At 42.0% G+C, this 27328-nt stretch overlaps 1 protein-coding gene across 3 annotated transcripts in view; it reads left to right on the forward strand.

The window, feature by feature from the left end:
- LOC124032076 (vitamin D3 receptor A) overlaps nt 1-27328 on the forward strand; it is a 93873-nt gene that overhangs the window by 38308 nt on the left and 28237 nt on the right. For 2 of the 3 annotated variants that reach the window (XM_046344138.1, XM_046344139.1), the window contains one exon: nt 23288-23435. In XM_046344138.1, the coding sequence (XP_046200094.1) occupies nt 23290-23435 (146 nt within the window). In that variant the 5' untranslated portion in view covers nt 23288-23289. Of the gene's footprint in view, nt 1-1978; nt 2112-23287; nt 23436-27328 lie in introns of those variants that run through there. The other variant, XM_046344140.1, reaches the window with a different exon arrangement.

The following is a 27328-nucleotide window of genomic DNA, read 5'->3' on the forward strand; positions in this document are numbered from 1 at the left end:
GTGTGTGTGTGTGTGTGTGTGTGAGTAAAATTCCTCAACAAAGTGTTCATTATTCTAGTTTGCAGCCGGTAGCAACAAGAAGAAGCCCTGTGACGTGTGTGGACCCAAGAAGGACAGGAAGACACAATACACATGCATCAAGTGCAAGAAATACATTTGCAACACACACACAGTAAAATTCTGTTCCTTTGCCTTAATTTGTGTTCAATGGGACTTTTTAAAAAAATCATAAAATACTGTATGTACAGTTTGTCCTTCCAATTTGTTAATTTCAACACAATAAACATCAATAGTGATAAACCTTGTTTCATTTATATTTGTTCATGATATCATGATTTATTCCACCAATGTTTTTTCAAACAGCACTTTTATTAATAAATGTGATCTAGCAGAGTTAAATGGCAAATGGTAACCTTGTAAGCTGTCTATATTGCTTGTAATTTAAGTCAAAATCTAAGTTAAGTATTTTTACGGCTGTATTGTTTTAAAAACCCAATAATGTTGTGGGTCCGTCAGACCTGCGAACATTGGGTGAATAACAAAAACATGAACACCACACAAGGGTTAATAAATACACTTACCCTAACTCTCAACCAATTTAGTAATTGTTCAATAATCTACAGATCTAAAATGAAGTGAATTTCTTAAACTCATTTATTTTGAGTGGCTGAAGTGAAGATGAATGTGTTCCTAATCATAAATCTCCTCATGTTGCATGTAGGGCTATTACTGCCATATTAGGCACCTTTTTGTTCAACAGGCTAATATGTTATGCTTGGCACTTTTTTTGCCTAACATGAAGATTTGGCAGGGGACAAAAATCAGATCTTAATCTGTTCCCCTTCCTAACCAAGTTGATAATCTCAATGTTCTTGTTGAGTCCACCCCTATTTGCTGAGGGGAACTTAATGTATAGTTTCCTCAACCCCCTCACAAACTTGAGGTCTCGGTGCTGTACAGACAATGTGGCGTTTCCCAAGGTCATATGTCGCTACCAGTATGTTTAATAGAGATGCATAGCCTGATGATTCTCTTTTGAAGGGCTCATCTGCCATGTCTTGTCTTGAGGTTAAGTGCACTCCCCTACAATTTCCATCGCCTGTTTGTTTTTGTAATGCAGTACTGTAATAAAATCCAAACTTTCCTGTCAAGTGAATTTTTTTATGTAGGCCCTACTCCCATTGGTCAGGTGATGTAGCAACGTACTGGTCGGTGGCTCAGTGCACAGGGCGAGCAGAGCTAAACTCTTCAGACATTTCAGAACATGGTTCTGCTAACCTACAACATTCCAATGTCATGTGGGCTGTTCCAGCTTATAGCCGATTCCATAGAAAAAAAATCTAAATCAAAGGGGCTTATTCAGCTAGAAAATAAGTTTTACTTTGCCAAATATTGGTTGAAAGCAATCTCACCGTAACTATCGGAGCACCATAATACCGTTACGCTGCATTATGTTAATATAATGCTAACTTTGATCTGTCCACACATCCTACTAACTTACTGTGTTTATGTAATTATTTCCACACTTAAGTGAATGTCAAGTACATACTCTTGTTTTAAAGGCTGGTCTGTTAACTGTTGCGGTTTCACTACCTAGCCTTTCCTTGCTCATGGTCCTTTTTATTTTGATTAATGCAATTGCATGTCAGGATGTTATGAGAACATTTGTACTCTGTCTCCCTATGTTATGAGAACATGTGTACTGCATCTCCCTATGTTATGAGAACATGTGTACTGCATCTCCCTATGTTATGAGAACATGTGTACTGCATCTCCCTATGTTATGAGCACATTTGTGGGCCACATCTCATATGTTGATGGACCTCTCTCCTTTGCCCACGCCAGTCCTGGAGTTTGCACTGCTGACCCCATGAGTATGTTAAACATTAACTAATACCACTCACCTCTTTGGCATCACTACCGAACTGGTACAAAGAGAGACATTACTGCACCTGAGGGGTTGAAAGAATAAGAGAGCCACCAAAAGGAGTGTTAGGCAGAGGAGAGAGGAGAATACTCTTTTTCTCGCAGACCGTGGGGGATTTTGTCTGGAAACTGTATTTTCTAATTCAGAGGAAATGGATCCACAGAACCCTCTCTGAGTCGCTTAGGTCAGTGCTCCTGTGTTTTACCTAGTTTGATGAAGTCTGAATTATCAATTCTGTTTATAGTCATTTAAGGATTTCTTGTAGTTTCTGCCTAATAGTGCCCACTGTATGTAAGGTATTCTAGCTTTTATTTTAGGAGGTGAACACTGAGCCGTTTCTTTGGGAGCTTATCTTTGTGCATTGGACTATTACATTTGCCTGTGTTCAATGCCTGGCCAATGAATGTGTGAACACAAGCTGTCGAAAGAAAAAGACCACATGGCGAGCACTGAGCACTCATTGACAGCTCCACTCGGTGAATGCTTAGTGAGCCCATTTAATACTTGAATGTGAGTACCTAGCCTCTTAGGTTTTAATGGGCAAGTTTTAATGTGACTCTTCAGGGAAAAGTGATGGTGGCCATTGTATAATTGAGCCTAGTCGGACATTAGCTATAAGTGTGTCAGTTCAGTTCATTTTTCATGCACTGCAGCTGTCTGCTGGGTGTTTCATTGATGCTTTGGTTCTATACTGCAATTCTGTAATTGACAGAATTCCATTGATCTTTGCGTGACCTCTCAGCAGCTGAGTTGAAATCTGACTTGAAGAGACCCCACGTGGCTTTCCAGCAGAGGGGCATTGTTCCCCACAGGAGAATCACTTTACTACAACAGGCCTATATTGATGATGAGCAGCTATTTTGTTTACTAACAGTCATAACATGTTAACAAACAAAATGTGAAAGGGATTTGCAAGAACGGCAAAATATGAATATACTAGTCTCTTGTATTTTGCAGTTTTGGTAAATCTCTTTCAGGTGTTTTTGAAATTCAGTCTTTATTCCACCGATAAAGCATAAATATTATATACATAGAATGAACAAATGTGCTCGTTTGCGGCTCATTGAACGTCATTCAGCCCGTAAATCCCAAAGTCACTCAGTGGGCATGGTGGTTAGCTTGCGACAACGTATTTCAATCAGTAAACAATCAAAAGTACACTTCACCAAACAAGCAGCTCTGTCATCACATGCTCACTTGGTTAACATTAGCTGACTAGCTAACCAGCAAGGTAGTTAGCCAGGCTAGCTTGCAATCTGTGCTACTTATGTGAGAACACTAGACTGCTGCCAAAGTTAACGCTGACTCGTCCTTCATACAATAATAACACTGTTACCGTCTGGGTCTGTTATGTTAGTGGGCTTATTTAGATTGCGCAGATAAATCATTCAGCCCATTTGCATCATTAGTGATGAGAATGTTAGCTAGCTAGCTAAATTAGAACTAAATTAAAACCAGTGGCAGGCAAGCATTTTAATGCATTAACGTTTTCAGTCATCAGTGCATGCCATTTGCAGTTGAAATATATAGCCAGTACATTTTGTATTGAATAACAGTGTAATTTAAGGATTCAGTCATTTTTTTTGTAATGAACAGCTAGCCTGTGCTTGTCATAACACAGTATATTGTGCTAACAAGCCAGAGAGAGAGAGAGAAAAGAGGGGATAGGAATCCCATTGGGCAATGAATGGAGGAACGTATAACACCTCGCAGCACTTTCGATCAGTCGCGTTCACGTTGTCATGCTGTGTTGCGTGATTGCTGAGCTTATCGCCAGGCAATTGCTTCTCAGTCAGGCAGGGTGAGTCAAGAAACCTGCCTATTTTCCTTAAGTACGTAATGTCACAATTCCAAAACTCTGCGATATTACAGAGAACAAGTTAATTAACTCACAACTCTGAAAAATATTTGTTCTACTTGTTGACAAAATTCATGCTAATGTTTTTTCTTTGAACTAGTGCCCAATTGACTCCATACAGTCCTCGAAGGAGAGCTCTCCTTGTCCCAGAGTTGCCAGAATGCACTGCGTGTTTCATTGACGATGCATGGGAAACATACACAATGGCTGTTAATACAATGGAGTTTCCCATCTCTCGAAAGTATCTCCGAACAAGCGCTCATTGCGAGGCTGCTGTAAAGTATTTCTTTACATGACATTTGACTGTTGCAAAGCGTTAGTAAATCTACTCAATGCAAAGTGGTGGCATTATGAACCGCATGTTACAGGATTTCACTGCATAGTTTGATCTTGTGAAAAGTGCAGTTTCAGGTTTACTTTGAGACCAAGTTCAATTAATTTGTTCCTTGTTTATTAGTGTGCTTGTGGTTCTTCAGCACAAACACTTCTACATTCTTATCTACTCCCATAGATATGTATAACTTACAGATGTGTCTAAGAAGGCAAACTGAAGAAGTGTTTTGTATTTACTTTCAGATTTATAGAGGATAAAGTTGCTTTTTGGTGGTTCATGTAAACCACAAAATGTTCTTTAAATAATGTAATTGTAATGTTAAGAACATTTAAATTAATGTTATCTGTGAATCCTTTGGAGCACAATTTTGAAAAATATTTGAAAGTATTTTTTTCTTTCCACACTATCGGCAGATGTCATTTGTGATTTTTGCCTCCCTAAAATCAGTATCTGTCCCAAAAATCACATTTAGGTCGGGCTCTAGTCATTTGCCATATTTGGTTTTTGCTTGTTATTTTACACATCAACAATATCCTGTTTCCCAGATGTTTAAAAGTACACTACTACTACACAGTTATATGACTAGTTGTTTCAGCAAGGTAGGAGGATTTTCCACATCTAAACCTTTGACCAGGTATGTTATTACTGCCCTGTGGGGAACATACAAGTCATTTCTCCTTTTACCTTATCGGTCTGCCCTCCATTCTCTCTAATTGTCAGTCAAAGCTGCCTGAGTAAGATGGCTGACATATCAGTCTTACTAGGAGTAACAAGTGGCTTGCTGCTCTATAAGGAAGTGTATCTCCCTCCAGCTCATCATGCACTGTGATAACCTGTCAGCTCGATAGGCTATACCGTTTGACGTGTCTCACGCTAGTTTAAATCCCAAAGGTTACAAGCCAGTCTGTTTTTGTTAACTGCTTTATGCACTTATCAGGGATATCAGAGTTTAGGCAATCATTCCCACAGAGAGGGATTTCTTTGCTGTGCTAATCTGATTTGTATTTCTGTATGTGTGCATCCTCTGTTGTTGCGCCTCTGAACTTTGAACTACAGCCCTCTTGATTAAGTCAAGGCAAATGGAGGATGGGCTGAAAGCATATTTTAGAGAGGGGGACAGGGTGGGAGGTTAGATTTTGTGTGGTCACAACTCTTCTAATTAGTGGTCACAAGATGACATACTTCATCCTGTCCAGTTTCGGAGACCATAAGCACTACAGTTCTTTTTTTTGTTTGCTCTTAAATGTATCTATTAATGTAATGACAGTCTCTTACTGTTGAAGTAAATAAAGATTGATCAAAGGGAAAGTTGGCTTAGTTACTAATAATACATAGCTAGTAGAATTCAGATATACATTCCACCACGGTTGCGAGAGTGGGGTGTGGACAGTCGGCATCGTAAAGCACTGCTCAGCTCAGTTATGCTGCTATGCAAGTTTATGTTCCTGTTATTCATCCCTACGAGGCCTCACCGAAGGGATTTGGGGCCCCCCATACCACTTTTTTTTTCTCTCTCCCCTTCTCACTTTTGTCAGCCTGCCAACAACACTGCGGCCTATTCATTTCCAGCCAATGCCGAAAAAAAGGTCCAAAGTTCAGAGTCGCTGTAGCAGTGTGGATCTGGGGAACAGGATAATGTTATTTTATTTTATTCTATTGCTTTGCTGAGCAAGAGAATAATATTAGTTATCCAGTTTCGGATGCCCATATGCAGGGATGCTTAGGGAAGCCTGGTGAATTCATTAGCATATTATCAGTTTGTGCAGTCATCGCCAAAAGTTGAGAATGACACAAATATTAATTTCCACAAAGTTTGCTGCTTCGGTGTCTTCAGATATTTTTTGTCAGATGTTACTATGGAATACTGAAGTATCATTACAAGCATTTCATAAGTGTCAAAGGCTTTTATTGACAATTACATGAAGTTGATGCAAATAGCCAATATTTGTGGTGTTGACCCTTCTTTTTTTAATAACTCTGCAATCCGCCCTGGCATGCTGTCAATTAACTTCTGGGCCACATCCTGACTGATGGCAGCCTATTCTTGCATAATCAATGCTTGGAGTTTGACAGAATTTGTGGGTTTTTGTTTGTCCACCTGCCTCTTGAGGATTGACCACAAGTTCTCAATGGGATTAAGGTCTGGGGATTTTCCTGGCCATGGACCCAAAATATCGATGTTTTGTTCTCCGAGCCACTTAGTTATCACTTTTGACTTATGGCAAGGTGCTCATCATGCTGGAAAAGGCATTGTTCGTCACCAAACTGTTCCTGGATGGTTGGGGGAAGTTGCTCTCATGGCTGTGTTCTTAGGCAAAATTGTGAGTGAGCCCACTCCCTTGGCTGAGAAGCAACCCCACACATGAATGGTCTCAGGATGCTTTACTGTTGGCGTAACACAGGACTGATGGTAGCGCACTCCTTGTCTTCTCCGGACAAGCTTTTTCCAGATGCCCCAAACAATCTTAAAGGGGATTCATCAGAGAAAATGACTTTACCCCAGTCCTCAGCTGTCCAATCCCTGTACCTTTTGCAGAATATCAGTCTGTCCCTCATGTTTTTCCTGGAGAGAAGTGGCTTCTTTGCTGCCCATCTTACATTTACATTTACATTTAAGTCATTTAGCAGACGCTCTTATCCAGAGCGACTTACAAATTGGTGCATTCACCTTATGACATCCAGTGGGACAGTCACTTAACAATAGTGCATCTAAAACTTAGGGGGGGTGGGGTGAGAGGGATTACTTAACCTATCCTAGGTATTCCTTAAAGAGGTGGGGTTTCAGGTGTCTCCGGAAGGTGGTGATTGACTCCGCTGTCCTGGCGTCGTGAGGGAGTTTGTTCCACCATTGGGGGGGCCAGGGCAGCGAACAGTTTTGACTGGGCTGAGCGGGAGCTGTACTTCCTCAGTGGTAGGGAGGCGAGCAGGCCAGAGGTGGATGAACGCAGTGCCCTTGTTTGGGTGTAGGGCCTGATCAGAGCCTGGAGGTACTGAGGTGCCGTTCCCCTCACAGCTCCGTAGGCAAGCACCATGGTCTTGTAGCGGATGCGAGCTTCAACTGGAAGCCAGTGGAGAGAACGGAGGAGCGGGGTGACGTGAGAGAACTTGGGAAGGTTGAACACCAGACGGGCTGCGGCGTTCTGGATGAGTTGAAGGGGTTTAATGGCACAGGCAGGGAGCCCAGCCAACAGCGAGTTGCAGTAATCCAGACGGGAGATGACAAGTGCCTGGATTAGGACCTGCGCCGCTTCCTGTGTGAGGCAGGGTCGTACTCTGCGGATGTTGTAGAGCATGAACCTACAGGAACGGGCCACCGCCTTGATGTTAGTTGAGAACGACAGGGTGTTGTCCAGGATCACGCCAAGGTTCTTGGCGCTCTGGGAGGAGGACACAATGGAGTTGTCGACCGTGATGGCGAGATCATGGAACGGGCAGTCCTTCCCCGGGAGGAAGAGCAGCTCCGTCTTGCCGAGGTTCAGCTTGAGGTGGTGATCCGTCATCCACACTGATATGTCTGCCAGACATGCAGAGATGCGATTCGCCACCTGGTCATCAGAAGGGGGAAAGGAGAAGATTAATTGTGTGTCGTCTGCATAGCAATGATAAGAGAGACCATGTGAGGTTATGACAGAGCCAAGTGACTTGGTGTATAGCGAGAATAGGAGAGGGCCAAGAACAGAGCCCTGGGGGACACCAGTGGTGAGAGCGCGTGGTGAGGAGACAGATTCTCGCCACGCCACCTGGTAGGAGCGACCTGTCAGGTAGGACGCAATCCAAGCGTGGGCCGCGCCGGAGATGCCCAACTCGGAGAGGGTGGAGAGGAGGATCTGATGGTTCACAGTATCGAAGGCAGCCGATAGATCTAGAAGGATGAGAGCAGAGGAGAGAGAGTTAGCTTTAGCAGTGCGGAGCGCCTCCGTGATACAGAGGAGAGCAGTCTCAGTTGAATGACTAGTCTTGAAACCTGACTGATTTGGATCAAGAAGGTCATTCAGAGAGAGATAGCGGGAGAGCTGGCCAAGGACGGCACGTTCAAGAGTTTTGGAGAGAAAAGAAAGAAGGGATACTGGTCTGTAATTGTTGACATCGGAGGGATCGAGTGTAGGTTTTTTCAGAAGGGGTGCAACTCTCGCTCTCTTGAAGACGGAAGGGACGTAGCCAACGGTCAGGGATGAGTTGATGAGCGAGGTGAGGTAAGGGAGAAGGTCTCCGGAAATGGTCTGGAGAAGAGAGGAGGGGATAGGGTCAAGCGGGCAGGTTGTTGGGCGGCCGGCCGTCACAAGACGCGAGATTTCATCTGGAGAGAGAGGGGAGAAAGAGGTCAGAGCACAGGGTAGGGCAGTGTGAGCAGAACCAGCGGTGTCGTTTGACTTAGCAAACGAGGATCGGATGTCGTCGACCTTCTTTTCAAAATGGTTGACGAAGTCATCTGCAGAGAGGGAGGAGGGGGGAGGGGGCGGAGGATTCAGGAGGGAGGAGAAGGTGGCAAAGAGCTTCCTAGGGTTAGAGGCAGATGCTTGGAATTTAGCGTGGTAGAAAGTGGCTTTAGCAGCAGAGACAGAGGAGGAAAATGTAGAGAGGAGGGAGTGAAAGGATGCCAGGTCCGCAGGGAGGCGAGTTTTCCTCCATTTCCGCTCGGCTGCCCGGAGCCCTGTTCTGTGAGCTCGCAATGAGTCATCGAGCCACGGAGCGGGAGGGGAGGACCGAGCCGGCCTGGAGGATAGGGGACATAGAGAGTCAAGGGATGCAGAGAGGGAGGAGAGGAGGGTTGAGGAGGCAGAATCAGGAGATAGGTGGGAGAAGGTTTGAGCGGAGGGAAGAGATGATAGGATGGAAGAGGAGAGAGTAGCGGGGGAGAGAGAGCGAAGGTTGGGACGGCGCGATACCATCCGAGTAGGGGCAGAGTGGGAGGTGTTGGATGAGAGCGAGAGGGAAAAGGATACAAGGCAGTGGTCGGAGACTTGGAGGGGAGTTGCAGTGAGGTTAGTGGAAGAACAGCATCTAGTAAAGATGAGGTCGAGCGTATTGCCTGCCTTGTGAGTAGGGGGAAGGTGAGAGGGTGAGGTCAAAAGAGGAGAGGAGTGGAAAGAAGGAGGCAGAGAGGAAAGAGTCAAAGGTAGACGTGGGGAGGTTAAAGTCGCCCAGAACTGTGAGAGGTGAGCCGTCCTCAGGAAAGGAGCTTATCAAGGCATCAAGCTCATTGATGAACTCTCCGAGGGAACCTGGAGGGCGATAAATGATAAGGATGTTAAGCTTGAAAGGGCTAGTAACTGTGACAGCATGGAATTCAAAGGAGGCGATAGACAGATGGGTAAGGGGAGAAAGAGAGAATGACCACTTGGGAGAGATGAGGATCCCGGTGCCACCACCCCGCTGACCAGATGCTCTCGGGGTGTGCGAGAACACGTGGGCGGACGAAGAGAGAGCAGTAGGAGTAGCAGTGTTGTCTGTGGTGATCCATGTTTCCGTCAGTGCCAAGAAGTCGAGGGACTGGAGGGAGGCATAGGCTGAGATGAACTCTGCCTTGTTGACCGCAGATTGGCAGTTCCAGAGGCTACCGGAGACCTGGAACTCCACGTGGGTCGTGCGCGCTGGGACCACCAGAGTAGGGTGGCCGCGGCCACGCGGTGAGGAGCGTTTGTATGGTCTGTGCAGAGAGGAGAGAACAGGGATAAACAGACACATAGTTGACAGGCTACAGAAGAGGCTACGCTAATGCAAAGGAGATTGGAATGACAAGTGGACTACACGTCTCGAATGTTCAGAAAGTTAAGCTACGTAGCAAGAATCTTATTGACTAAAATGATTAAAATGATACAGTACTGCTGAAGTAGGCTAGCTGGCAGTGGGTGCGTTGTTGACACTACACTAATCAAGTCATTCCGTTGAGTGTAATAGTTTCTGCAGTGTTGCTATTCGGGGGCTAGCAGGCTAGCTAGCAGTGTTGTTTACGTTACGTTGCGTTAAAAGAACGACAATAGATGGCTAGCGAACCTAGAAAATCGCTCTAGACTACACAATTATCTTTGATACAAAGACGGCTATGTAGCTAGCTAAGTAGCTAGCTACGATCAAACAAATCAAACCGTTGTACTGTAATGAAATGAAGTGAAAATGTGATACAACCTGTGAATGCGACCGGGTAGTTGAGTTCTATACAGAAGACGTTGGCTAGCGTTGGCTAGCTGTTGGCTAGCTAGCAGAGTCACCTACGTTAAGGACGACAAATAGCTGGCTAGCTAACCTCGGTAAATTAAGATAATCACTCTAAGACTACACACTCTAAACCTAAACAACACAATTATCTTGGATACGATGATACGATGATACGAAGACAGCAAAGACAGCTATGTAGGTAGCTAACACTAAACTAATCAAGTCGTTCAGTTGAGTGTAAAAGTTTCTCAGTGCAGCTAATCAGTGGACGTTAGCTAGCTGGCTAGTGAAGACTACGTTAGGACGGCGAAATACGATAATTACGCAATTATCTTTGATACAAAGACGGCTATGTAGCTAGCTGAGAAGAAATTGCTAAGATAAGACAAATCAAACCGTTGTGATATAATGAAATATAATGAAGTTATACTACCCGTTGGAGCGACGTGCAGATGCGACCACTCGCACCTGCACACCAGGTCATCCTCCAAAAGTCTTCGCCTCACTGTGCGTGCAGATGCACTCACACCTGCCTGCTGCCATTCCTGAGCAATCTCTGTACTGGTGGTGCCCCGATCCCGCAGCTGAATCAACTTTAGGAGACGGGCCTGGCGCTTGCTGGACTTTCTTGGGCGCCCTGAAGCTTTCTTCACAACAATTTAACCGCTCTCCTTGAAGTTCTTGATGATCTGATAAATGGCTGATTTAGGTGCAATCTTACTGGCAGCAATATCCTTGCCTGTGAAGCCCTTTTTGTGCAAAGCAATGATGATGACTCATGTTTCCTTGCAGGTAACCATGGTTGACAGAGGAAGAACAATGATTCCAAGAACCACCCTCCTTTTGAAGCTTCCAGTCTGTTATTTGAACTCAATCAGCATGACAGAGTGCTCTCCAGCCCTGTCCTCGTCAACACAAACTCCTGTGTTAACGAGAGAATCACTGACATGATGTCAGCTGGTCCTTTTGTGGCAGGGCTGAAATGCAGTGGATATGTTTTTGGGGGATTCAGTTCATTTGCATGGCAAAGAGGGACTTTGCAATCCATCTGATCACTCTTCATAACATTCTGGAGTGTTTGCAATAGCCATCATACAAACGGAGGCAGCAGACTTTGTGAAAATTAATATTTGTGTCATTTGTGGCTATTACTGTACAGCTGGGCATGTGTTGAACCCTGCTTACTGTGCTCATCGTTAAACAACCATGTCTCTGCTGCAGAAGTGCCCAGGTTGATGACTTGGCCCATATGCCACCATGTGTTTTTTTGGCTTGTCATGTGTGTGCATCTCACCCAGGTCTTACCCTCGCCTGCTCCTTGTCTGCCCTCAGCTCACTAAGAATAGGAGACCGCCCACCTGCTCTTTAGCTCAATTCTGCCCCTATGATTGTTGCTTCAATAACATGCACAACAAGTGAGGCAGCACAACAAGTGAGGCAGCACGCAATGGTGCTGTGACCTGGTCTTTGTTTTTTTTTGCGTGTAACTTTGGCCAGTGAAACCGCACCTTATCAGAGCGATGTGTCCGTGGGGGGCGCGGTAGCCGCGTTAGCCAATCTGAACATTGTGTGTATTTTTTGGGGGGAGGCCTGGGGAAGGCTTGGTTCCGTCGTTGGGTTTTTATGTCTGTGACTAAATGCGACTCTCACATGGCCCCTTTCCTATGGCCCCCTATCTTAATGGTTTCTGGGTCGTTTGCTCTATGAGCGAGCGTCCGGTTAGATAACATCAGCGCTTTCTTCCCTCTTGTGTGATGTCCTGTAGCTGCACTGAGGTTGGTTGTTTCTCTGGTCAGGTCTGGAGCGACAATAGGAACAACGTGTAGTGACTGGTGACTAAACTAATCATCCTGATTAATAGTATAATAGTTAGGTCCCTGAGTAGCAAACTCGATTGCACAGCAACGTAACATTTAACCTAGCCCAGGGCTCTAGGCTGCGACCATTTAGTCGCATTTTGCGACCCTTTGACATGGCTCTGCGAGTAAAATGTTTAATTTGTCGCATCAGTGCAGGTTTCAAATTCGCTGGTCACCTCATTCAAAACCAAGGCTTGAAGTGACATTTTTTTTGCCACTTGTTCTTTTGGACAAGTAGGAAAGATATATATATATTTTTTTACTTGTCTGAAAGCTGAAGTCAAACCATTTTTGCTGCATTGTATTACGCAAGGAACCACTTTACAAAATACAATGCTTTACTATCCTTTTTCAATAGGACCAGACAAATGTAGGCTACACTCTGCCTATTAGGCTTGAATATGCAAAATGAGCCGTCTCAAAATACAACATTTCCCCTTTAAGGCTCTCCTGGAGGATGATTGGACACAGTTTGAAGCCTATAAAATATTGCAACATTACAATTTACAACCATTTTTTAAAATTCTTGATGAAATAATTCATTCCAGGGCTTAATTAATGTCGTCCCGTCGTCCCTGGGACGATTACAAAAAAAAGATGGCTAAGACCAAAACACACTCGGGGACAGTTCTGGGATGGCAGATCCAAAAATCATACAACCACTCCACATCCAAATATTGTAAAGCAATGAGGCTGATGCAACAGATCAGACCATTTAGCTTAAAATACTGACAGTTCTCAAAAGCTCACCACACGTGTGAGAGGTTTCATGTGATGAAGATATCTGTTAGAGGGGAGATCTAAAGATGCATCAACTGGCATGGGTTACTAATATGACTAGGATTATCATCATCTAGCATGGGTTACTAATATGACTAGGATTATCATCATCTAGCATGGGTTACTAATATGACTAGGATTATCATCATCTAGCATGGGTTACTAATATGACTAGGATTATCATCATCTAGCATGGGTTACTAATATGACTAGGATTATCATCATCTAGCATGGGTTACTAATATGACTAGGTTATCATCATCTAGCATATTACTAATATGACTAGGATTATCATCATCTAGCATGGGTTACTAATATGACTAGGATTATCATCATCTAGCATGGGTTACTAATATGACTAGGATTATCATCATCTAGCATGGGTTACTAATATGACTAGGATTATCATCATCTAGCATGGGTTACTAATATGACTAGGATTATCATCATCTAGCATGGGTTACTAATATGACTAGGATTATCATCATCTAGCATGGGTTACTAATATGACTAGGATTATCATCATCTAGCATGGGTTACTAATATGACTAGGATTATCATCATCTAGCATGGGTTACTAATATGACTAGGATTATCATCATCTAGCATGGGTTACTAATATGACTAGGATTATCATCATCTAGCATGGGTTACTAATATGACTAGGATTATCATCATCTAGCATGGGTTACTAATATGACTAGGATTATCATCATCTAGCATGGGTTACTAATATGACTAGGATTATCATCATCTAGCATGGGTTACTAATATGACTAGGATTATCATCATCTAGCATGGGTTACTAATATGACTAGGATTATCATCATCTAGCATGGGTTACTAATATGACTAGGATTATCATCATCTAGCATGGGTTACTAATATGACTAGGATTATCATCATCATCATCTAGGATTGTCATCATCTAGCATGGTTACTAATATGACTAGGATTATCATCATCTAGCATGGGTTACTAATATGACTAGGATTATCATCATCTAGCATGGGTTACTAATATGACTAGGATTATCATCATCTAGCATGGGTTACTAATATGACTAGGATTATCATCATCTAGCATGGGTTACTAATATGACTAGGATTATCATCATCTAGCATGGGTTACTAATATGACTAGGATTATCATCATCTAGCATGGTTTACTAATATGACTAGGATTATCATCATCTAGCATGGGTTACTAATATGACTAGGATCATCATCATCTAGCATGGGTTACTAATATGACTAGGATTATCATCATCTAGCATGGGTTACTAATATGACTAGGATTATCATCATCTAGCATGGACTAGTTATCATCATCTAGCATGACTAGGATTATCATCATCTAGCATGGGTTACTAATATGACTAGGATTATCATCATCTAGCATGGGTTACTAATATGACTAGGATTATCATCATCTAGCATGGGTTACTAATATGACTAGGATTATCATCATCTAGCATGGGTTACTAATATGACTAGGATTATCATCATCTAGCATGGGTTACTAATATGGCTAGGATTATCATCATCTAGCATGGGTTACTAATATGACTAGGATTATCATCATCTAGCATGGTTTACTAATATGACTAGGATTATCATCATCTAGCATGGGTTACTAATATGACTAGGATTATCATCATCTAGCATGGGTTACTAATATGACTAGGATTATCATCATCTAGCATGGGTTACTAATATGACTAGGATTATCATCATCTAGCATGGTTTACTAATATGACTAGGATTATCATCATCTAGCATGGGTTACTAATATGACTAGGATTATCATCATCTAGCATGGGTTACTAATATGACTAGGATTATCATCATCTAGCATGGGTTACTAATATGACTAGGATTATCATCATCTAGCATGGGTTACTAATATGACTAGGATTATCATCATCTAGCATGGGTTACTAATATGACTAGGATTATCATCATCTAGCATGGGTTACTAATATGACTAGGATTATCATCATCTAGCATGGTTTACTAATATGACTAGGATTATCATCATCTAGCATGGGTTACTAATATGACTAGGATTATCATCATCTAGCATGGTTTACTAATATGACTAGGATTATCATCATCTAGCATGGGTTACTAATATGACTAGGATTATCATCATCTAGCATGGGTTACTAATATGACTAGGATTATCATCATCTAGCATGGGTTACTAATATGACTAGGATTATCATCATCTAGCATGGGTTACTAATATGACTAGGATTATCATCATCTAGCATGGGTTACTAATATGACTAGGATTATCATCATCTAGCATGGGTTACTAATATGACTAGGATTATCATCATCTAGCATGGGTTACTAATATGACTAGGATTATCATCATCTAGCATGGGTTACTAATATGACTAGGATTATCATCATCTAGCATGGGTTACTAATATGACTAGGATTATCATCATCTAGCATGGTTTACTAATATGACTAGGATTATCATCATCTAGCATGGTTTACTAATATGACTAGGATTATCATCATCTAGCATGGGTTACTAATATGACTAGGATTATCATCATCTAGCATGGGTTACTAATATGACTAGGATTATCATCATCTAGCATGGGTTACTAATATGACTAGGATTATCATCATCTAGCATGGTTTACTAATATGACTAGGATTATCATCATCTAGCATGGTTTACTAATATGACTAGGATTATCATTACATAATATGACTAGGATTATCATCATCTAGCATGGTTTACTAATATGACTAGGATTATCATCATCTAGCATGGGTTACTAATATGACTAGGATTATCATCATCTAGCATGGGTTACTAATATGACTAGGATTATCATCATCTAGCATGGGTTACTAATATGACTAGGATTATCATCATCTAGCATGGGTTACTAATATGACTAGGATTATCATCATCTAGCATGGGTTACTAATATGACTAGGATTATCATCATCTAGCATGGGTTACTAATATGACTAGGATTATCATCATCTAGCATGGTTTACTAATATGACTAGGATTATCATCATCTAGCATGGGTTACTAATATGACTAGGATTATCATCATTTGGCATGGGTTACTAATATGACTAGGATTATCATCATCTGGCATGGGTTACTAATATGACTAGGATTATCATCATCTAGCATGGGTTACTAATATGACTAGGATTATCATCATCTAGCATGGGTTACTAATATGACTAGGATTATCATCATCTAGCATGGGTTACTAATATGACTAGGATTATCATCATCTAGCATGGGTTACTAATATGACTAGGATTATCATCATCTAGCATGGGTTGCTAATATGACTAGGATTATCATCATCTAGCATGGGTTACTAATATGACTAGGATTATCATCATCTAGCATGGGTTACTAATATGACTAGGATTATCATCATCTAGCATGGGTTACTAATATGACTAGGATTATCATCATCTAGCATGGGTTACTAATATGACTAGGATTATCATCATCTGGCATCGGTTACTAATATGACTAGGATTATCATCATCTAGCATGGGTTACTAATATGACTAGGATTATCATCATCTAGCATGGGTTACTAATATGACTAGGATTATCATCATCTAGCATGGGTTACTAATATGACTAGGATTATCATCATCTAGCATGGGTTACTAATATGACTAGGATTATCATCATCTGGCATGGGTTACTAATATGACTAGGATTATCATCATCTAGCATGGGTTACTAATATGACTAGGATTATCATCATCTAGCATGGGTTACTAATATGACTAGGATTATCATCATCTAGCATGGGTTACTAATATGACTAGGATTATCATCATCTAGCATGGGTTACTAATATGACTAGGATTATCATCATCTAGCATGGGTTACTAATATGACTAGGATTATCATCATCTGGCATCGGTTACTAATATGACTAGGATTATCATCATCTAGCATGGGTTACTAATATGACTAGGATTATCATCATCTAGCATGGGTTACTAATATGACTAGGATTATCATCATCTAGCATGGGTTACTAATATGACTAGGATTATCATCATCTAGCATGGGTTACTAATATGACTAGGATTATCATCATCTAGCATGGGTTACTAATATGACTAGGATTATCATCATCTAGCATGGGTTACTAATATGACTAGGATTATCATCATCTAGCATGGGTTACTAATATGACTAGGAATATCATCATCTAGCATGGGTTACTAATATGACTAGGAATATCATCATCTAGCATGGTTTACTAATATGACTAGGATTATCATCATCTAGCATGGGTTACTAATATGACTAGGATTATCATCATCTAGCATGGGTTACTAATATGACTAGGATTATCATCATCTAGCATGGGTTACTAATATGACTAGGATTATCATCATCTAGCATGGGTTGCTAATATGACTAGGATTATCATCATCTAGCATGGGTTACTAATATGACTAGGATTATCATCATCTAGCATGGGTTGCTAATATAACTAGGATTGTGCCTTTGGCTGCTGGATAATAAAGTAACATTGATTTGAAAACCTATAGAACATGAGAGAAATGCTGGTTTCAATGACATATGAAGTGTTTTATTTTTTTTATTGCCCTCAACATGTCTGTAGTTATATTTTGGCTAGGCTACTTTGAAACCAGGTAAGACATGCATCATAAAATGACATAAAACGATGATTTTAAACAATTACATTTATGGTTAAAGTTTCAAAATGCTGATTTGCCTCTGCCCAGATTCCATGTGGGTGACATGTGGTGCACAAGAGGCGCTGTCCTTCACTCTCCTGTCTTGTGACTATTTGATCTGAACGAACTGTGCCTCAAGCATGTCGACAGAATGAAGTTTTTTAGAGTTAATGTAAATTATCCTTCATTATATTTGGTCAAACATGACTGGCGTCTAGCCTATATTTCTATAATTAAAAGTCTCATTAAAGTTTGGCTACATTTTCTGGCGCTTCGTGTCTGTATCTGTTTTGGACATGTAGCCATTCAGACAACTTAATTCAATGTTCTTGTCTGATTTTTATTTTATTTTTTATTTTGATTTTTTTAAACTTGTCCAGAACAACTATTAATGTTGAGCATTTGGCTTCTAAAACCATGATTTGGTCAAACCGTACACCTAAATTAAAGTGCATTGATTCCTGCCATGAAAGTGCCTGCCCTGCCTCTGACTGTGCCTGCTGTGATGAGAGAGCTACTCACATTCCCTCTCCCTCCCCTGTGCAATGCATTTTGAGGAAAGAAATGCATTCTTCAAAATGCAATTGTGGGAAAAACTGTTAAAAGAAATAAGTATGCTGTTAGTTGGAGAGAGGAGTGTCTTTTCTCAACTCAATATTGTGCGATTGACACAGTTTTAAAACCAACGTTTTTAAACCAACTACACAGCTAACTATCAGCACTATTTAAAAGTTGCTGCTCTAGCTAACGTGTTTTTGGTTTCCACTTCCTCAGGTCTTGAATTATCCCCAAATGAATTAGCCTATTAGCTAGTGCACAAAAACATTTAGACAAATGGATCTCTATTGAGCAAAAATAAAATCTCAATTCTAGAGTGCTATTTTGACAGTAGAATATATCAAGAATAACCTAATTGTCAACCCAAAATGTTTGATTAACATCACTCGTTAAGGTTGAACATGTTTGGTTAAAAATCTATCATACCATCTCAGGAGTCGATTTTTCAACAACAAAAATTTGCGCTGAATACATTTTATAAGGTGATTACTAATTTAATGGGCTGGTGCCACCAACTGAGAAAGTTAGTCTGGAGCCCTGACCTTTCTTTTCGTTATCTTCTCAGTGTGAGACTCCAGGCAGGCGGTCATTCACTGTCAGAGGTCTGTTGTGGAACATCAGATTTGTGATGGCAAGAACTCACAAAGAGAAGACTGGCACTGTACTACTTGTTAGTGGATGGTGTGTGCCAAGAGACCAGAAGACAGATGCAGTCAAAGCAGGGTGGAGGATCCATGTTTTGTCTCCTGGCCTGCATAGATTAGATGAAACTAGCTTAATATTGTTGCTTTATTGCACTTGTTCCATTTGTTTACATAAGAGCCCCCATCCAGTGAAATAGCATACATTGCTGCACCACATGTGTTGATAGTTGGGTGTTTACTGGGTCTTGTTGAGCATCTGCTCAAGGACTAAATGGCATTGACCTGACTGAGATTTGACTTCTTGCTCTATTCATTACACAGCACTGTTGGCGGGTGGATCATGTTTCGAAAGAAAGTGATTATCCCCATGTTGTGGAGAGCACAGAGAATTGTTTAATGGGACAACTGGCACTGTCCATGTCAGAAGGACAATTAAACCAAGCTACCAGCCAAGCTAACAAAAATACAGCAGATGTTGAAAGTGCACATACACTGACATAGACCCAGTACTATTAGGAAACTTAGTCCTAGTTTCCATTCAGCTCTGTGTTTGGGGAGTGATGGGGCTTTAAAAGCCTGTGTTTCAATGATTGGCACAATGATGGGGAAGCCCTGGCCCAATCCTAAATCGACCCCTAAGCCCTACTCCCTATGCACTTGTGGAGATCTGAGTGGAATTGGCAGGTGTAAGAAATATGGTAATCTTTCCATCTTGCCCTCTGATAGGCTAGGGTGTAGGGGCTTGGGTTGATTTGGGATTGGTCCTCTATCTCATATGAGACAGGCAAGTAGCAACGCTGGAATAGTCTACCGTTGTGGCAGCCTGGCTTTATATTAGGCACCTCTGTCTCTATGCAATTCTTTGCCAGTCAGACCAACAACCTAATGATTGCTTCCAGGAATAGAGAGGGACTCGCTTCGCCAGTCTGCATTATATTTTCAGCTTCCAGCTAAAGAAAAACAACTTGTTTTTCTGTTCTGGCCCTGTGGTGAGCCGTGGACGAAAGAACAAAATGCTCAAACCAACCAGTGCCTTTGTCAGCAGAGAAACAGATGACAGCTGTTCAATTATTCAAATCTTGGCTAAACCTTGTTGATTTCTCTAGTACAACGATGAATTATGTTATGGTCTGTGGTTGGCCTGATTTGATAGTGTGTTGCCCATGTTTATCAATCAACATCATGCGTCTGCATTGAATCTCCATGCATATGTACACACACCCCTGTTACACATGGGTCATTTACTTGCTGAATAAGAATTTTATTATTGCTGTTTTTCAGTCTTATGGTTCAGAATGTGCTAGTACTGTGTATTGAGAAATGGCATGTCCTTGTTTTCTGTATAAGGGGGTTATTGGTGTCTGGCATTTTGATGGGAATGCCTAATCAGTAGGGTTGGGCGACCTATATCAAATTAAGTCAAATCTATTTTTGTGCGATATTCCTAATGCCTGTAATATTTTAACGTTTTTATGAGCTTTTGTGCACTTGTTTTCGTGTTGTCTTTTTGGTCTCATCTCCTTTGCTCTTTCTGTGCTCTGTATACCTTCCCATTTATACCAGAGATCTGTATATAATGACAAGATGCTCATGTCTCTGCCTTAACAATGGGAGCCGTTGTCCAAAGGCGGGAAGGCAGGCAACAATCTTAGCCCATAGAAACGCATTGGGTTTATTTTGGACAGATTATAGCGAGAGTGAAACCTTGCTTTTCCTCTATGGTTTACACACAAACCAAGCCCCTGCCACTCAAAACAACAATGATGAGCGATCACTTCTTCCTCTCTGACGAGCGATTTCAACTATTTGAATTTGAGATTTGGTCCAACAGAATTGGTCATATGGACAAATGTTTTGAGACATTATTTTACTGTAATAGAGAAGTTAACCTTTTCTATCGATTGTGAGCAAGGCAGACACTACTAAAGCAAGACTATCAGTGAACACTGATTCTGGAAAATAAATGCTCAGTTTGTCGCGTGCATCCTTGTGGTACCACGTGCTGCTAGCAGCTTTTTATCTGAAGACTGTTGTACTAGCTGTCTAGTCTGTTTTTATACATGTGCAACAATAAACGCAATTATAAGGAATTGGCAACTCATTGTCATTCTGAGAAATAAGGTAGGCCACTTGATTTTAACATCTGAACAAAGTGGACAAGCTAACATGCTGTTCAAACAGTTAGGGACGGACCAAAGGGTGTGTTTCATAACAATTCTAAGTTGGCTAAACTTGAAATATAAAGATTAGCTGGCTACTCACTAGCAGGTGGTCTTGTGCTTGAAGTTGTTTTATATACTGAGCTGAAATAAAAGATCCCAGACATTTTCCACAAAATTGTATTTCTCTAAAATATTGTGCACAGATTTGTTTACATCCCTGATTCCCATTCCCATTTACATCCCTGATTCCCAACTGTACTGTGCATACGGTGGTGTATGGGTGAGGGGTTTGTCAATGTTGTGAACGGAGTGCCCCATGGTGGGGATATGGTATGGCCAGGCATAAGCTACAGACGACAAACACCAGATCCTGAGGCCCATTGTCGTGCCATTAATCATTTTATTTTACCTTTATTTAACTAGGCAAGTCAGTTAAGAACAAATTCTTATTTTCAATGACGGCCTAGGAACAGTGGGTTAACTACCTGTTCAGGGGCAGAACGACAGATTTGTACCTTGTCAGCTCAGGGATTCGAACTTGCAACCTTTCAGTTACTAGTCCAACGCTCTAACCACTAGGCTACCCTGCCGCCATCACCTCATGTTTCATCGCGCACCAGCGACTCCTGTGGCGGGCCGTGCGCAGTGCGCACTAACCAAGGTTGCCAGGTGCACGGTGTTTCATACGACACATTGGTGAGGCTGGCTTCCGGGTTGGATGCGCGCTGTGTTAAGAAGCAGTACGGCTGGTTGGGTTGTGTATCGGAGGACGCATGACTTTCAACCTTCGTCTCTCCCGAGCCCGTACGGGAGTTGTAGCGATGAGACAAGATAGTAGCTACTACAACAATTGGATACCACGAAATTGGGGAGAAAAAGGGGCAATTTCTTTTTTTATTAAAAATTTAAAAAAGTAGAGTGGGACAACATTCCACAGGCCACAATCAACAGCCTGATTAACTCTATACGAAGGAGATGTTTGCATGAGGCAAATCTTAAGGTATCTGTGACCGACATGCATGTCTCTATTCCCAATCATGTGAAATTCATCGATTTAGGGCCTAATGACTTCATTTAAATTGACTGATTTCCTTATTTGAACTGTAACTCTCAAGTCTTTGAAATTGTTAAATGTTGCGTTTTATATTTTTTCAGTGTAATACCCGTGTTCATTTTATATAGCCTCATGCTTATTCGTAGAAGTTATGCATGGTTCTGGTTAAATTTGTAACAAAACAAGCATTTATATAGACTCTTAAAAACCAGATCAGTGAATATAGAAAAAAATTGCATGTTAAAAGGATAAAATTATTACTGGGTCTCATGGTTGTGGAAGGCTTGGGCCTATATTTAGCGTCACAAGCCCAGAATTAATTTGATTATTGGTGACTGTTTGAAATGCTGTGTATTTTACCAGTATAGCAATGCTTATTTAGAGAACAGTTTAAAAAGAAGATGTATGTTGTGAATCACTCGTAAGTTAGAAAATAATTGAGAGGTGATTTTTAGGCCATATCACCCTGTCCTGCTAATCCGGGTGAATGGATTTATCCCACGTTCTTTTATAATAATAAATGCTATAACATTTTACTAAAACATTTCAAATCTTTTTTACATTTATATTCAATCACATCTCTAATTATGCTTGGGAATACATTGGAACAGATTATGAAAATGTAAAACCACTTGGAGCTCATTTGCTGGTGTTTTTAGTCTAAAATCCCCCACAGGCCAAATTCAGCCCGCGGGCCACCAGTTGGGGAACCCTACAGGCAGGCTAAACCCTGTCTGGCCATGTGACTGACTGACTTGACTTCTCAATCACAACCTCTTCCCGGTTCTCTTTTCTTTGGTCCAGCTTTCTGTTCTGTGTTAGATCTGCTTCATCCTCCTGGGAGGTCCCTAATTCCTATATGTGACACCACTAGTAGGATATAATGTCTCTCTGCTCTTTTCTCTCCATACAATGCTAGAGGATATTTGGCTGTCAAAGGAAATTAGTCAGAGTGAGATTGAAAAGGGGTTTGGGTGTATTACCTCTGGTGTGCATTACTCCAGTTTATTTTCATTGACAGGGACAAATGGCTACAGAGCCAATAACAGGAACAATCATTGGGCTGTTTCTTGTCTTGTGGCTTATGATGATTTCTTCAACACCTGTCTCTATAATTTGAGTTGCAACACATGCAACCTGTCTGATACAGCCTTGCTTTCACACATGGGAAGGATGGACTGCACCAGACCACTGCTAACCAAACACACCCTCTCCTCTCTCATCGCAGTGATGGAGACCATGGCTGTGAGCACGTCTGTGGTGGGGCCTGATGAGTTTGACCGCAACGCGCCGCGGATCTGTGGCGTCTGTGGAGACAAGGCCACAGGCTTCCACTTCAACGCCATGACCTGTGAGGGCTGCAAAGGCTTCTTCAGGTGGGTACTGACCAGGACAGGTACACTATGCATGGGATGGTTTTGCTGGCGGGTCCAGTTTGACTTGGAACAGAAAGGGTTATCTTGAAAGGGTCTATTTCCGGTTGCTTGCCCTAATGAACACAATGTAGTGGAGTAGCCTGTGGGGCTCCAGGGCTTATTATGGCTCAATATTTCCCACACAGCGGAGGACGTACCACATTGTCCGGGAATAAAAACAATGTAGTTTATTAGGCAATATTGAAATGATCTGACAGCCTCCGATTCAAGCCAAACTAAAGTGCTGTCCATATGGCAGCTTATTATCTGGAATATTTTTAAAGCTAGAGCAAGCTGATCTTTTGAGCAGGAACGGGAGAATGTATTTTTGTTTAATGACAAGGAATAGGCAGAGAGGGTGTAACTTTATTAATGTGGCCTACAGACTGTAGGCAATTAAGGTCACAGTTATGAAAACTTAGGACACTAAAGAGGCCTTTCTACTGACTCTGAAAAACACCAAAAGAAAGATGCCCAGGGTCCCTGCTCATCTGCATGAACGTGCCTTAGGCATGCTGCAAGGAGGCATGAGGACTGCAGATGTGGCCAGGGCAATAAATGACAATGTCCGTACTGTGAGACGCCTAAGACAAGGAGACAGGACGGCTGATCGTCCTCGCAGTGGCATACCACATGTAACAACATCTGCACAGGATCGGTACATCCGAACATCACACCTGCGGGATAGGTACAGGATGGCAACAACTGCCCGAGTTACACCAGGAATGCACAATCCCTCCATCAGTGCTTAGACTGTCTGCAATAGGCTGAGAGAGGCTGGACTGAGGGCTTGTAGGCCATCATTGAAAATAACAATGTGTTTTTAACATTTCTAGGGTAGGGGGCAGCATTTGGAATTTTGGATGTAAAGCATGCCCAAATTAAACTGCCTTCTACTCAGGCCTAGAACATAGGATATGCATAGAATTAGTGGATTTGGATTGAAAACTCGCTAAAGTTTCCAAAGCTGTTAAAATAATGTCTGTGAGTAGAACAGAACTGATTTGGCAGGCGAAAACCTGAGAGAAATTCAGGAAGTAGAGTTTTTTTGTTGTTGTAGTTTTCTATTCAATGCCATTACAGTATCCATTGACTTAGGACTCAAATTGCAGTTCCTATGCCTTCCACTAGATGTCTTTATAAATTGTTTCAGGCTTGTATTCTGAAACATGAGGGAGTAAGAGCAGTCTGAATGAGTGGACCCTGCAGTGTCAGAGCTTTTTCATGTGCGCAACCAGAGAGAGTGCCTTTCTTGTTTACCTTTTATATTGACAACGTTATTGTCCGGTTGAAATATTATAGATTATTTAGGCTAAAAACAACCTGAGGATTGAATATAAACATCGTTTGACATGTTGCTATGAACTTTACGGATACAATTTGGATTTATGGTCTGCCTGTTGTGACTGTGTTTGTGCCTGTGGATTACTGAAGAAAACACGCGAACAAAACGTAGGTTTTCGGATATAAAGAGACTTTATCCAACAAAAGGAACATTTATTGAATAAATGAATGTCTTCTGAGTGCAACCATATGAAGATCATCAAAGGTAAGTGATTAATTTTTATCTCTATTTCTAACTTGTGTAACTCTTCTACTTGGCTGGTTACTGTTTGTTTAATTTTTTTATTTTTATTTCACCTTTATTTAACCAGGTAGGCTAGTTGAGAACAAGTTCTCATTTGCAACTGCGACCTGGCCAAGATAAAGCATAGCAGTGTGAACAGACAACACAGAGTTACACATGGAGTAAACAATTAACAAGTCAATAACACAGTATAAAAAAAGAGTATATGTACATTGTGTGCAAAAGGCATGAGGAGGTAGGCGAATAATTACAATTTTGCAGATTAACACTGGAGTGATAAATGATCAGATGGTCATGTACAGGTAGAGATATTGGTGTGCAAAAGAGCAGAAAAGTAAATAAATAAAAACAGTATGGGGATGAGGTAGGTAAAAATGGGTGGGCTATTTACAGATGGACTATGTACAGCTGCAGCGATCGGTTAGATGCTCAGATAGCTGATGTTTGAAGTTGGTGAGGGAGATAAAAGTCTCCAACTTCAGCGATTTTTGCAATTCGTTCGAGTCACAGGCAGCAGAGAACTGGAACGAAAGGTGGCCAAATGAGGTGTTGGCTTTAGGGATGATCAGTGAGATACACCTGCTGGAGCGCGTGCTACGGGTCGGTGTTGCCATCGTGACCAGTGAACTGAGATAAGGTGGAGCTTTACCTAGAATGGACTTGTAGATGACCTGGAGCCAGTGGGTCTTGCAACGAATATGTAGCGAGGGCCAGCCGACTAGAGCATACAGGTCGCAGTGGTGGGTGGTATAAGGTGCTTTAGTGACAAAACGGATGGCACTGTGATAAACTGCATCCAGTTTGCTGAGTAGAGTGTTGGAAGCAATTTTGTAGATGACATCGCCGAAGTCCAGGATCGGTAGGATAGTCAGTTTTACTAGGGTAATTTTTGCGTGAGTGAAGGAGGCTTTGTTGCGGAATAGAAAGCCGACTCTAGATTTGATGCAGGCAGCGAACGGTTGAAAAGCATGCATTTGGTTTTACTAGCGTTTTAGCGTTTTAGAGCAGTTGGAGGCCAAGGAAGGATTGTTGTATGGCATTGAAGCTCGTTTGGAGGTTAGATAGCACAGTGTCCAAGGACGGGCCTGAAGTATATAGAATGGTGTCGTCTGCGTAGAGGTGGATCAGGGAATCGCCCGCAGCAAGAGCAACATCATTGATATATACAGAGAAAAGAGTCGGCCCGAGAATTGAACCCTGTGGCACCCCCATAGAGACTGCCAGAGGACCGGACAGCATGCCCTCCGATTTGACACACTGAACTCTGTCTGCAAAGTAGTTGGTGAACCAGGCAAGGCAGTCATCAGAAAAACCGAGGCTACTGAGTCTGCCGATAAGAATATGGTGATTGACAGAGTCGAAAGCCTTGGCAAGGTCGATGAAGACGGCTGCACAGTACTGTCTTTTATCGATGGCGGTTATGATATCGTTTAGTACCTTGAGCGTGGCTGAGGTGCACCCGTGACAGGCTCGGAAACCAGATTGCACAGCGGAGAAGGTACGGTGGGATTCGAGATGGTCAGTGACCTGTTTGTTGACTTGGCTTTCGAAGACCTTAGATAGGCAGGGCAGGATGCATATAGGTCTGTAACAGTTTGGGTCCAGGGTGTCTCCCACTTTGAAAATGGGATGACTGCGGCAGCTTTCCAATCCTTGGGGATCTCAAAAGATATGAAAGAGGTTGAACAGGCTGGTAATAGGGGTTGCAACAATGGCGGCAATAAAATAGAGGGTCCAGATTGTCAAGCCCAGCTGATTTGTACGGGTCCAGGATTTGCAGCTTTCAGAACATCTGCTATCTGGATATGGGTAAAGGAGAACCTGGAGAGGCTTGGGCGAGTAGCTGCGTGGGGGGGGGGGGCTGTTGGCCGAGGTTGGAGTAGCCAGGCGGAAGGCATGGCCAGCCGTTGAGAAATGCTTGTTGAAGTTTTCGATAATCATGGATTTATCGGTGGTGACAGTGTTACCTAGCCTCAGTGCAGTGGGCAGCTGGGAGGAGGTGCTCTTGTTCTCCATGGACTTCAGTGTCCCAGAACTTTTTGGAGTTGGAGCTACAGGATGCACATTTCTGCCTGAAGAAGCTGGCCTTAGCTTTCCTGACTGACTGCGTGTATTGGTTCCTGACTTCCCTGAACAGTTTCATATCGCGGGGACTATTCGATGCTATTACAGTCCGCCACAGGATGTTTTTGTGCTGTTTGAGGGCAGTCAGGTCTGGAGTGAACCAAGGGCTATATCTGTTCTTAGTTCTGCATTTTTTGAACGG

The sequence above is a fragment of the Oncorhynchus gorbuscha genome, linkage group LG03, assembly GCF_021184085.1.
Source record: "Oncorhynchus gorbuscha isolate QuinsamMale2020 ecotype Even-year linkage group LG03, OgorEven_v1.0, whole genome shotgun sequence".
Lineage (NCBI taxonomy): Eukaryota > Metazoa > Chordata > Actinopteri > Salmoniformes > Salmonidae > Oncorhynchus > Oncorhynchus gorbuscha.